Here is a 12,886-nt window from a genome sequence, read left to right as displayed (position 1 = left end):
GATGGCCAGAAGACTCTGCGCCGAAATATCGTGGCAGGAAGTTACTGATATCCGGCAGTTCTCCCGTGTTTTTATGGAACAATCAGTACGCCGGGAAAGCTTTAAACATCACATCAAGCAACTCTACGGGGAGGAAGTGATGGAATGTATTCGAAGATTCGACAAGTTACGTGAAAGAAGAGCGAGGCTGCTGAGCTCGTTGATATTCTTATTAAGTTGCAGAGACAAGGGCATTATTCCAACGTTTGCCAAAATTGTGCATTTCATAAATACCACTACTGCAAACAATATCAAACGTAAAGCAAGCATGGCTTTGGTGAGAGAAAGGATTCGTTTTACTCGGCGTGAATTGGATTCTGTGTCAAAGGACATGTTCCACATACATTTGGAATTGGCAGCAAGACTATCTTCTCTGTCGTGGGACTGGGTGGATGGTGTGACATGGGCTAAAGCAAACTGGAGCCATGATAAAGCTGTGACGAGGCAAACTGCCAAGATTGACAGACTTTCTAAATAGATGCAGCAGGAAGTTCCAACTCGACGATCTGTTATTAATTTGACAGAGAAAACTTTAGATGACGCGACTGTGTCTGTGCTAGCAAAAGGACTGAATTTTGCTCCCACACCTGTTTCACCGCCACTAGTGGATTTCATCAGTGCCATCGAAGAAGCTGTACGCCGTCTTGATACAGATGAAGCGGAGGAAGTTCGTCGAGAGTCTTGCCGTGTATTGACCAGGGGTGCACCAATGAAGAATAACATCTCGCCCAGGGAGAGGATAGCCCTCCGTAACTTACGAGCAGATGTGGATACAGTAGTCTTAAAATCTGACAAAGGAAACGCTACTGTCCTCATACCAAGGGATGACTATATTAATAAAATCAATGTTTTATTATGTGATTCAACGTATCGCAAAATCGATAAGGATCCCACGAGTCGAGTAGTGCGAAAAACAGCAGAACTTTTATCAAATAGTTCTCTACCGAAGGAGGTCATCAAGAGACTGAAACCAAACAGTTCAGTTCCACCTAGGCTATATGGACTGCCTAAGATCCACAAGGAAAATGTGCCATTACGTCCAATTGTGAGTAACATTGGAGCAGCCACCTACGACCTAGCAAAATTCTTGGCATCTTTGCTCAAACCAATGATAGGCAAGTGTGCACATCACATAAAGAATTCTGGTGATTTTATCAGTCGACTTCAGTCACTACAACTGCAAAGTAGTGATTTATTGGTCAGTTTTGATGTGGTTTCACTGTTCACAAAGGTGCCTTTGGTGGACTCACTACACCTCATTGGCAATATGTTTGGTGCAGACATTACAGCGTTGTTTGAGCACACTCTCTCCTCTACATATTTTATATTTAACAACGAATTTTACGAACAATCTGATGGTGTCGCCATGGGGAGTCCTTTGTCTCCCCTGGTAGCCAATCTTTTTATGGAGGATTTTGAGGCGAGAGCACTCGACTCTGCCACTTTTAAACCGACAGTATTTTGGCGGTACGTTGACGACACTTTTATAGTGTGGCCTCATGGTCTGGACCGTCTCCAAGAATTTTTACGTCACATGAACTCCATACATGAAAACATAAAGTTTACCATTGAGATAGAGAGAGATGGTTGTCTGCCATTTTTAGACGTCTTGGTGCGACGGAAGAGTGATGGCACACTTGGTCACTCGGTGTACAGAAAGCCCACTCATACAGACCTGTATCTACAAGCTACTAGTTGCCACCATCCAGCACAAACAATGGGCGTTCTCAAAACCTTGGTCCACCGTGCCCATACTATCTCTGACGCCGACAGTCTTCAAGCGGAACTGGAACACCTGCAAAAAGTATTTTTGAAGAATGGCTTTTCACCTAGGCAAGTGAACAGAGTGATGAAGACCTACAAACGACGGAACAAGAAAGAGGAAGAGGCCTTCAGGTCGACTGTTTATCTACCATTTATTGGGAATATTTCTTCACAGATAGGGAGAATATTGAGAAAGTATCAAGTGAGAGTCATCTTTCGCCCTCCTTCCAAAATTTCATCACTGGTGGGATCCGTTAAAGACGACCTGGGCCTGCGTAAACCAGGTGTTTACAAAATTCCGTGTGAATGCGGCAAATCATATATAGGGCAAACAACACGAACTGTGCAGGAACGCATTGTGGAACACCAACGGCATACTCGCCTTCTCCAACCCACCAAGTCCGCAATCGCCGAACATTGTATTTCCACAGACCATTCCATGAATTACAACGACACAAAAATTTTAGCCCATACATCCAACTTTTGGAGCTCGATTGTCAATGAAGCTGTGGAAATAAGATTGTCTGACAACGAGACTCTCATCAATCGAGATAGCGGTTATCAGCTGAACTCTGCTTGGAATCCTGTTATAGAGAAACTTCGTAGTCGACGTAGTTATCTGCATAAAGATGGAAATCGACCTGACACCGATATGCCAGGCTTTCACAGTGGAGGGCGCGAGGCGCAGCGCACGGAGCCGTTATGAACGCGCGCACTGAGCGGCGCATGCGCAATGTCACCTCAGAAGGCTTTAAATAGCGGAGCTCAGCGCGTACTCGCCAGTACTACTACAGTGGCATTCACCTGAAGATGGCCAGAAGACTCTGCGCCGAAATATCGTGGCAGGAAGTTACTGATATCCGGCAGTTCTCCCGTGTTTTTATGGAACAATCAGTACGCCGGGAAAGCTTTAAACATCACATCATTCATATAGATTAATAACAGCAGAGAGAACATAATGTTTCTTGCAGTATCCCAGATATCACTTCTTTTTCGCTCAGTGACCTATCGTAAATTACTACAAACTGTGATCTTAAAGACAGGAAATCACGAATGTAGTTGCACAGCTGGTTTGAGATCCTTCCACTGTCTTCAGTTCTATCTGTATGTGTGTCCTACTGTCCAAACAGAAGTTCTTCTGCAAACCGCATACACAGTTCACTGTGGAATGGAAGGTTTGTGCTAACGATGTCACCTAGGTTGTAGTGGTATGCTATATTCGCTCTGATCAGTGTCCTAATCCGGCAAGGGGTGCAGAAGAACTTCAGTGAAGTGATGTGTAGGAAATCAGGCAAACACAGTTTTTCTTCTGAAAAGCATTGACTGGGAAACACGTCAGCGTTTATGACCAAAAGTACTACGCCCCCCTCCCCTCTTGTTGAGGTCCATTAGACAGTGTCGAGTAACGTAAGGCATTTCTGGAATCCTTTATCACAGCCAGAAAATGTTCCATTCTTTCTCCGTCTTCTCTCATCCGTCCAGTTGCTATTCTGCTATTGTTAATCATTTAAGCCGTTAAAGTTGTCGGTCAGTCACTGTACATTGATCAGTTAGAAATGTCTACCTGTGTCAGTCCAACATCTCTGTTGTCCTTTCTTACTCACATGAACCATTAATCAGGTACTTTACGTTTGTTATCCAATACATTAAAAATCTGCTTCACTAGTTGGGTTGCATTCATCCTGAAGAGAGATCCCTACAGCTTTTGTTGTCATTTATTTATTGACTCCATCAGCTCTTCAGTATCCCTGTCTGTCTATTAAGGTGATACGATTGTACGGACCGTGGAACAAAATCTGTGACCAGATTGAGAATTTCTCGGTACGGAGGGCGCAGCACATTATCTCGGATGGAGCGGTACAAATTTACCTCGAATTCTGTGGAGTGTGCGGAAGCGGGGTAGGGCTGACAACTCGGCACTCTCTTGTAAGATGTAAACGGCCACATAGTTTGGTTCCTTACAGAGCTCACTGCGTGTCTCTAAATGAAGCGCCGTGTCTGTGACAAGGGCCATGTTTCACTAAAGAGAAGAGGACTAAGAGCACAATCTTTTAACAATTTCAGGAGGGAAAATTATATGTCACAGTTTGTTGGTAGAATTAGTAGATAAATTTTCGGCATTCAAGTGAATTGTGTGAATTCACACTTAAATTGAAGTGTAGTATCCATAATTAAGTGTTAGCAATTATCAAAATTTTTAATTCTTATTTAGTTTTTCATGTTTGTGTGCTTACCAGACATGCCTAACTAACAATGACACTGTGAATGTTTTCACAGCGGATGGAGATCAGGAAACAGAAATTTGGAGTTGTGTCCGACGAAGCGAAGAAGGAGATACGGGCGCTCAGGTTTGGAATTGCTCCAAAGGTAGGTCCTTTATGCTCTCTGCGAAAGCTCTTAGTTGATATAAGTTGTATAGCTCGAAAATAAATTTAATATTAAGCTACCAGTTATTTTGAAGGCTGATTTTTAGATTACTTCTTTTTTATCCATCTACTTCAGAGCCATGAGCTTTTGTGAAGATAACAAAAGGGTCTCTCCTTTTGTCAGTGTAGATTCTTGGAACTGTTCTGGCATATTTGGTGGTGTGGATCTAACTATCCGTATGGCATTTTTGCCCCTTTCTGTGAGTTTTGTAAACAATAACAGGGAATTGTACCAGTTGTCAATATATACTGTATGGCCATTGTCTAAATACAGTTACATAAGGTCCATAACAACAGCTTTACTATTGGTGAACTGGTTGCAAAAGTTGATGAGAAGATTTGAGAAAACCGCTGTTTCTTGATGATGACAGAGCAATCATTTAGTTTTCCACAGTGTTTGTTGCTTCAGATTGTTGCACAGAAGCTAGGCAAGATGAGTGCCAAAAATCTTGACAGAAAACCACAAGAAACTGTGTGTAGCTGCATCGTTGATATTTCTGGATTATTACAAAAAAGGTGACTGATTAACTGGAGATGAGACTTTGTACAAATGTACGAACTGCGAGACCAGATTGCAGTCTGCGGAGGGGAGCCACACAAATTACTCAAAAAAAATGCATGCTAACATAGTCTACGGGAAAGTTTATGGCGACTGTTTTTTGGGACCAAAAAGTTGTGCTTCTTGTCAGTTTTCTTGAGCGTGACAACAGTAAACTCAGTGATGTACTGTCAAACTTTGGAGAACTTGAGAAGAGCATTTCATAATAAGTAGAGGAAAGTTGAGCTCAAAAATTTTGTTCTCTCATGATAACGCTTGACCGTACACGGAAAATTGCACTCGAGAAGTACTTGATGCTTTCAAGTTGGAGTTGTTTTCTCACCCACGGTACAGTCCGGATCTTGCACCCGGTGACTACCATCAGTTTCCAACGATAAAGACCTGGCTCGCAGCACAGTGCTTTGATGATGATGCAGAACTGTGGAAGGGTATGACAGTGGAATTTCAAAGTTTGTTCACAACTGTGTTAAGTCCCTAATTTTTTGTGTGGAGACTATGTAGAAAAGTGGTATTAAAGTGTTGCATTGAATTGAAAAAAATAACCTTTTTTTCCCTGTGACCCCCCCCCCCCCCCCAATCCTATAATTTTTTTGACACCAAAACACAATCTACTTTCTGGATAGTCCTTGTACCTCTGGCAGCAAAAGTGTGTCATTTAAGGTGTAATTATTTTCAGAGAGGAAAAACACCAAAGGAAGATTTACAGTATTGTTGTAATATGCATTGACTTCAAACTGCATGTCAATAACAAATCTGTTCATGTCATTAATAACAGCCAATTACTATATTACCATCAAGAGTAATATAGCCCTACGAGAACACTATTTTTAACATATTTCTATGACACAAGATCAAATCATATGCTGAAATTGCAATAGGAAAATGAAACATTTGCAGCTAAAACTGAAGTGACACCATTTTAGTACTGGTAATATCAGCTTGTAAATATCTGGAAGGAATTCTTATTTGTAATGCGCAGAAAGTTCTGGTTGAGAGTTACGAAATATTTGAAATACTTAGAATAAAGGAGACCACTCACTGAAAGGCATAAGCACTGCTTCACTGATAAGTACACAAAAAAAGTATAGATTTTTCGCCCATACCAATTTGTTAATCTCAACTTCACCTTTGTGTGGCACGCTGTAAACGGTTATCATTTATACCCTGTGTATACAGTGTATCATTGTTTGTTTTTAGGAAAAATTCTGTCACTGTTTACGCACATTAGGAATCTTTTGTTTGCCATTTATTCAACTGCAATGCTCTTAATATTTTTTAAACACTGGGGATTTAGACTTTTTCAGTTAACAAATAAGAATTCTGAATTATTCGGGAATAAAGGCGATGACTCCCCAAAAGGGTGTGTGTCATCGGTAGGAACTGAAATTTGCTAGCTTTCAGAATGAAATTCCTTTTTTCAAGTTTGCATGAAGAAAACACACACACACACACACACACACTCTCTCTCTCTCTCTCTCTCTCTCTCTCTCTCTCTCTCTCTCTCGCTCTCTCTCTCAAAACCTTCTCTCCCATCCACTTCACCTGGTCCTCCATCCATCGTGCCACTTTCCCAGATGTCAATCTCTTCCTCTCAGACGGCTCCGTCCACATGTCGTTCCACACAGAACCCACCAATCACCGACAGTACCTGCACTTTGACAGCTGCCACCCCTTCCGCACCAAAAAATCCCTCCCATACAGCGGGTGGCAGATGCATCTGCAGTGACAAGAACTCACTTGCCCAGTGTGCTGAAGGCCCGGAAATGAAGGACATCCCACCCGAGTGATGTTCCACCACACACCTAACCTCCACGACATCCTAGTCCGTCCCTATGCCACTTCCACCCCCAGTACCCTCCCACGGGGATCGTACCCTTGTGGAAGACCCAGATCTGACACCTGCCCAATCCACCCACCCAGCACCACTTAATCCAATCCCATCACAGGTTTATCTTACCCCATCAGAGGCCGAGCCACATGCGAAAGCAGCCGTGTTATATACCAGCTTTGCTGCAACCACTGCACAGTGTTTACATTTGTATGACAGCTGACAACCAGAATGAATGGCCACTGCCAGACTGTTGCCAAAAACGAGATGGTCCGCTCAGTGGCACCACACACGAAATTTCAGTAGTTGCTTCAGAACCTGTGCCATCTGGATCCTCCCCACCACCACCACCACCAGTTTTTCTAAACTATGCAAATGGGAGCTATCCTTACAGCCCATCGTTTGCTCCCTGGCCTAAACCTAAGGTAACTTTCTGTCCCCTCATCCAATAGTGTGTGTGTGTACCATCCCCTGTCCCAGTACCCACACCCAATTCGTGTCAGCAACTTGTGTGCTGCCATCTCATGCCCTCGTCTGTGAAATCGCGTCCCCTGCTCTCCATCTACCTGCACCTCTAGCTAGCCCACAGACAGCTCCTCTCTCTCTCTCATGAGCCACTACACACTACCCCCAGCCCCCTCCCTTCCCTTCCTCCTGCTTCTCTCCACCTCACCCTGTACCCCACATCACCCCAGTACAAGGAAAGAGCTGACAGGTGTGTGTGTGTGTGTGTGTGTGTGTGTGTGTGTGTGTGTGTGTGTGTTTTCTTCCTGCAAACTTGAAAAAAGGAATTTCATTCTGAAAGCTAGCAAATTTCGGTTCCTACCGATGACACACACCCTTTTGGGGAGTCATCGCCTTTATTCCCGAATAATTCAGAATTCTTATTTGTTAATTGAAAAAGTCTAAATCCCCATTTTTTTAAAAATATTAACAGCATTGTAGTTGAATAAATGGCAAACAAAAGATTCTTAATGTGCGTAAACAGTGACAGAATTTTTGCTAAAAAAAAAAAAAAACAATGATACACTGTATACACAGGGTATAAATGATAACCGTTTATAGCGTGCCACAGTGACGAAGGTGAAGTTGAGATTAACAAATTGGTATGGGCACTTGAGGTCTGTGAAGCCAGGGAACAACCGCAGATTGGCCAACAAAATCCACTTGGGCTACAGTAGGCTGTAGACTTGGAATGTGCGGCATGTGTCTAAAAGAGTAAATTTTAGCAGTAAAATGAATTACTTTACCGTTATCTAAATGCGGAAGGTCAAAAATACTATTCTCGCTTTCCCCCTCCCCTACCCTTTTGGTGCTTATCATTTAACACACAAATATATTTAGATCCACTCAGTTTTGTTTTAATATTTTCCACTGTCTTTTCATTCAGTGTGAGTGTTTTTACTGTGCAGTGTAAGGTGTGCCGTTTTGAAACTTCCTCGCACATTAAAACTGCCTACCGGACTGTGACTCGAACCCGGGCAGTGCTCTCGCCCACTGAGCCGAACGGGCACGACTCGCGGCCCACAGTCGCGTGTTGATAGCTGGCCTGCAAAGGGTGAGGTTCAGGGTTTGAGCTCCACTCCAGTATGCAGAGTATTAATCTGCCGGTATGTTTCGAGTGGCCCGTACATCGAGAGTGGAGCTGAGATAGAAGAAGGGACTAAAAAAAGAGAGACAAACAGATCGGAGGTGGAGGGAGAGATTACACTGGAGTCTAGGTCTGTTACAGTGTCGGTAGTACTGAGGTTATAGCGTTTCTTCTGCTCAGCCGTCAGCCCTTCTCGAATGTATCCTGTCTCGAGGACTGACAATTAGATACAGGTAACTATCACAATATTTTGCTTTTGTTTCAGACACCGGACTCGGACGTTTTGAAGAAACGAGCAGAGCGCTTCGGTATCACTCCTGAGACGGTAGGTGAAATTGTGAGATGTTACTCTGTGAGTTGTCAGATGTAGAAACTCACTTTATAAAGTGTACCGGTAGCTGTCGGACGATCTATTTAAAAATAACAATAGGTGGACAATACCAGGAAACTACATTACAAAACAGACTTAACTGCTATACACGATCGTATGTAATCGAATACCTTACATATTGACTGCTTATCTGATGAGGCACAGAGGGGCACTTACATTGTAAATTTGTCTGTGCTCTGATTGTTGGAGCTTATTGCTAACAGTTTAGCACAAACAGTGTAAAGCTGACAAATCCCCAGTATAAGAGAAAAAGTGTTCACAACGTAAAACTGAATGTGAAAGCCTTGAGAAAGTGAAAACTAGTAAAAAAAAAAATATTAAAATTTGTCTAGATAAGATAAATGTGGGTCAGAAGCGGGGTAGTAACTGCACTGCATGTCTAATTTATGCACCCCAGTAGATAAACAGCTTCTTTACCAGTTTTCACTCTGAGATGGCTTTCACATTGTGGACATTTTCAATCTTAATTTTTTGATTTAAGATTTGCCACCTTTATATTGTTACACTGTGAACTGTAGCTGAAAGTTCTATCAATTGAAGCACAGATGTATTTGCACTGTAAGTGCTTCTCCGAGCCTCTCCAATTAACAAGTAAGTATGTAACGTATTCGTCAATATAATGAAAAGGATATTTGCTACTCACCATATAGTGGAGATGCCGAGTCGCAGAAACGCACAATAAAAAGACTGTTAGAAAATCAGCTTCCAGCCAATGAGGCCTTTGTCAAAATTAGACAACACACACACACACACACACACACACACACACACACACACACACACACACACACGACCACATTCTGTGTGTGTGTGTGTGTGTGTGTGTGTGTGTGTTGTCCAATTTTGACAAAGGCCTCATTGGCTGGAAGCTGATTTTCTAACAGTCTTTTTGTTGTGCGTTTCTGCGACTCGGCATCTCCGCTATATGTTGAGTAGCAACTATCCTGTGCATTATATTGTTACATTCCATCCTGATTTTCAATTGTCTTATGTCAAGTACATATAGTTGTTTATAGAAATTACTTTGTTTTGTAATTTAGGTTACTGACACCTTTTCTCATTATTTTTGTGCAAATCATCTGATCATGTGCCCCCCCCCCCCCCCCCCCCCCACCCCCCCTCTCAGGGGCTCGCCGCTGTTAGGTGGGTCTGTGTTCGGCTACCACGGGGCCCCAGCCTTTGCAGCATCTTTCGTCTTTCATACTGCTTGCCTATCCTGTTGCTGTTCTTTTTCCCCTCCCTTGGGAAACATGTCTGTGCTGTTTTTGGCAACATATTCTGTATTTTCGGTAGTCAATATCAGAATACTCTCCACTGTTTTCTGTTCCTTTTTTCTTTCTTCATTCACCTTCTCCTATCGTTCCTCTGCTTCGGTATTTGTGGTTCCTCTTTTTCTTCTTCCCCCTGTGTGCTCCTGAAGGCCAGCCCACGCATCTGACGCGTAACGGGTGACTGGGTAATGCGTAATTTCCAGCCCTGGGTCGACAGGTAGGGTTCACACGTACTCCCTGGTACAGGCCGGGCCCAGGAAGCTGCTGTCTTCCCAAATTGCCGATTGGTCCCTCTGTCAGGTGTTCGGGAGGTGTGAACAATCATCTGAGGCAGGTGCACCCCGAGGCAGGTGCGCCACCAGTCAGAAGGAGCGCGCCGTCGGAGACGCTGGCAATCGTGAGTTACTTTCTCGCAGTGAGTCGGTCGCCTTCACAACCGACATCTACAAAACGGAATGAGGCTAAAGATTGAAAGTGCTGCACCGTGCTTCCTCGTGGTTTTGTGTACCGAAGACAGAGTCCTTCACTACGGTAAATCCGTTTATTATTTAGAATGGTGTTGATGCAATTACTGGCCCTGTGCAATCCTGCTGTCATTTACGCAATGGCACTTTGCATTTAGGGACTCCTCCTGATTCTCAACCAGCTTCGCTCCTTCAGGGCTATCCTGTTCGTTTCGAGGCCAGGCGAACACTGGGCTGCTCGATGGCCTGACCGAGGCAGATATCCAAACGTACCTCTTTGATCAGGGTGTCATTGCAGTCCCTCGGGTGACGGAAAAGGTAGATGCCTCCTTAGCGTCCACACACACTCTCTTTCTCACTTTTGATAGAGTGGTTCTTCCGTCAAAGATTAAAGCAGGTTACAAAGTTATCATCGTCGGACCGTATTTTCCGAACCCGATGTGCTGCTACCGGTGCCATCATTACAACCACTTTCGAGTGTCCTGTCGACATCTTGCTAAATGTGTAACCTGTGGTAGGGTAGGGGTGCTCACGAGGGCGATTGTCCCCCTCCTCCTCCTCCTCCTCCTCCTCCTTGCTGCATCAACTGGAACGGTGACCACGTCGCCTCCTCCAGCGACTGTCCCGTGTCTCTCGATAAGCGTGTTGTCCGGGACATCGGGGTGAAGGAAAAAGTGCCCGACCGGTCACTCGCAAGTTGTCGGCTAGTCGGAAACCCCGCGTTCTACAGTCTGGTGCCTACACTACTGTTTTCGGTACATCTCGCTCCACGCAGAACGTGGCCACACAAACGTGCGACCTCAACTTTAGCACCACAGTTGTGAAATTGCCCAGCGTCACGGTAGCTTCTCTATTTCCTACTCCAGCTGTGCGACGAGCCACCAAACTTTCGCCACACGTGGCGAAGTCACCTGCTACGCAACTGGCATGCCTCGAAGGACAGAAGGAATGCTCTCGTGAAGACTTCCTACGTCCCTCCGGCCGACTGGCATCTGGTCTTCCTCTGCCGACCGGAAAGGCTCCGAGAAGCCAAACAGAGGCAAACGATCTTCTCCTTTGCTGACCCGAAGATCCTCTCCGACAGTGTCGCCACGTGATAGTCTCACCTGACCGACGTCCGTGCCACCGGTGTGCACCGCCAACCATTTCTCTGCACTGGACTCCACAGGACGACGGAAGGTGAATGCCGACGCTTCTGCAGACCTCGTGGACAGGATCCCGCTGCCTCTGTGCCCTTTAGCAGTGAGTCTCGGAAGGCTGGCACTCGGCAGCCGCGAGGGTGACATCCCTTCATTTTTTCCTCGTCACGACTCTCCTCCAGTGGAACGTTCGCCATCTTCGATCCGACAAAGATGATTTACAGCCGGTCTCAGAATTGCAGCGTCCACATAGCCTCTGCCTTCTGGAAACAAAATTGTGTCGTCGTGACCGCTTTGAGCTCTCGCATTTCCTCCCTGTCTGTTTAGACCTTCCCTCCCGAGGACACCATTCCGTCTCGTGGGGGTGTCGTATTGCTCGTACTGGATAATGATCGTAGTCAACCCGTCTCCCTGAGTACCTGCCTTCAGCTGTTGCAGTTTGCCTTTTCCTTTCTTATTTGAACTTTTCTCTTTGTACATTTTACATCCCTCCATCATTCGATGCCACCAGGACTGACTTCCTCCGGCTTATTGGGCACCTACCTAAGCCCTTTCTGCTGCTCGGGGACTTAAATGCGCACCATCCCCTTTGGGGTTTTTGCTGAACCTGTTCGAGAGGTGCCCTCTTGGCTGACCTTCTCAATCAGCTTCACCTCTTCTGCCTTAACACGGGAGCACCCACATTCCTTTCAGACTCCACGCACACCTGTTCCCATTTAGATCTATCCTTCTGCTCTGCCCAGCTTTCCCATCACCTCGAGTGGTCCGTTCTCTCCGACACGTACTCGAGTGACCATTTCCCGTGTGCTGACTCCTACCCCACCTACGTGCACATCCAAATGGAAGCTTACTAAGGGTTACTGGAGGCTTTACTTTCCATGGCGACCTTCGACGAACGTCATTTTCCCAGTCGTGACGATCAGGTAGAACATCTTACAGACATTATCCTTACTACCGCAGAATGTTCCATTACTCACAGTTCCTCTTTACCACCCCGTATTCCGGTCCCTCGGTGAACTGAGGCGCGATGCGACGCAATTTGCGCGTGTCAATGTGCTCTCGACATTTTTAACCGTCATCCTACGGTGGCAGACTGCATTCGTTATAAACAGTTGCGTGCAGTGTAGTCGTGTTCCTTGGGATAGCAGAAAAGCTAGCTAGATGTCATTCACTAGTTGTGTTAACAGTTCCACTCCCTCTTCCATCGTGTGGGCCGGCCTCCGACGACCCTCTCGGACCGAGAGCCATTCCCCAATTTCCGGCCTGACAGTAGCAGACAATGTCGTCGTGGACCCTGTTGCTGTCTCCGACACCTTGGGTGCCATTTTGTGGACATTTCGAGCTCCTCCCACTATCACCCTGCCTTCCTCCTTGGGAAACGAGCAGAGGAGGCTTGCACGATACCTTTCTCTTC

The 12,886-nt window shown here is 45.2% G+C and overlaps 1 protein-coding gene across 5 annotated transcripts in view; it reads left to right on the top strand.

Moving 5' to 3' along the window:
- Positions 1-12,886, top strand: part of LOC126213085 (SAP domain-containing ribonucleoprotein) — a 107,431-nt gene that overhangs the window by 85,465 nt on the left and 9,080 nt on the right. For all 5 annotated transcript variants that reach the window (XM_049940679.1, XM_049940677.1, XM_049940676.1 and 2 more), the window contains 2 exons: positions 4,081-4,170; positions 8,473-8,532. In XM_049940679.1, coding sequence (XP_049796636.1) covers positions 4,081-4,170; positions 8,473-8,532 — 150 coding nt within the window. The remainder of the gene's footprint in view (positions 1-4,080; positions 4,171-8,472; positions 8,533-12,886) is intronic.

This window comes from Schistocerca nitens, chromosome 11, assembly GCF_023898315.1.
Source record: "Schistocerca nitens isolate TAMUIC-IGC-003100 chromosome 11, iqSchNite1.1, whole genome shotgun sequence".
Classification (NCBI taxonomy): Eukaryota; Metazoa; Arthropoda; class Insecta; order Orthoptera; family Acrididae; genus Schistocerca; species Schistocerca nitens.
This window is presented reverse-complemented; position numbering and strand designations above follow the sequence as displayed.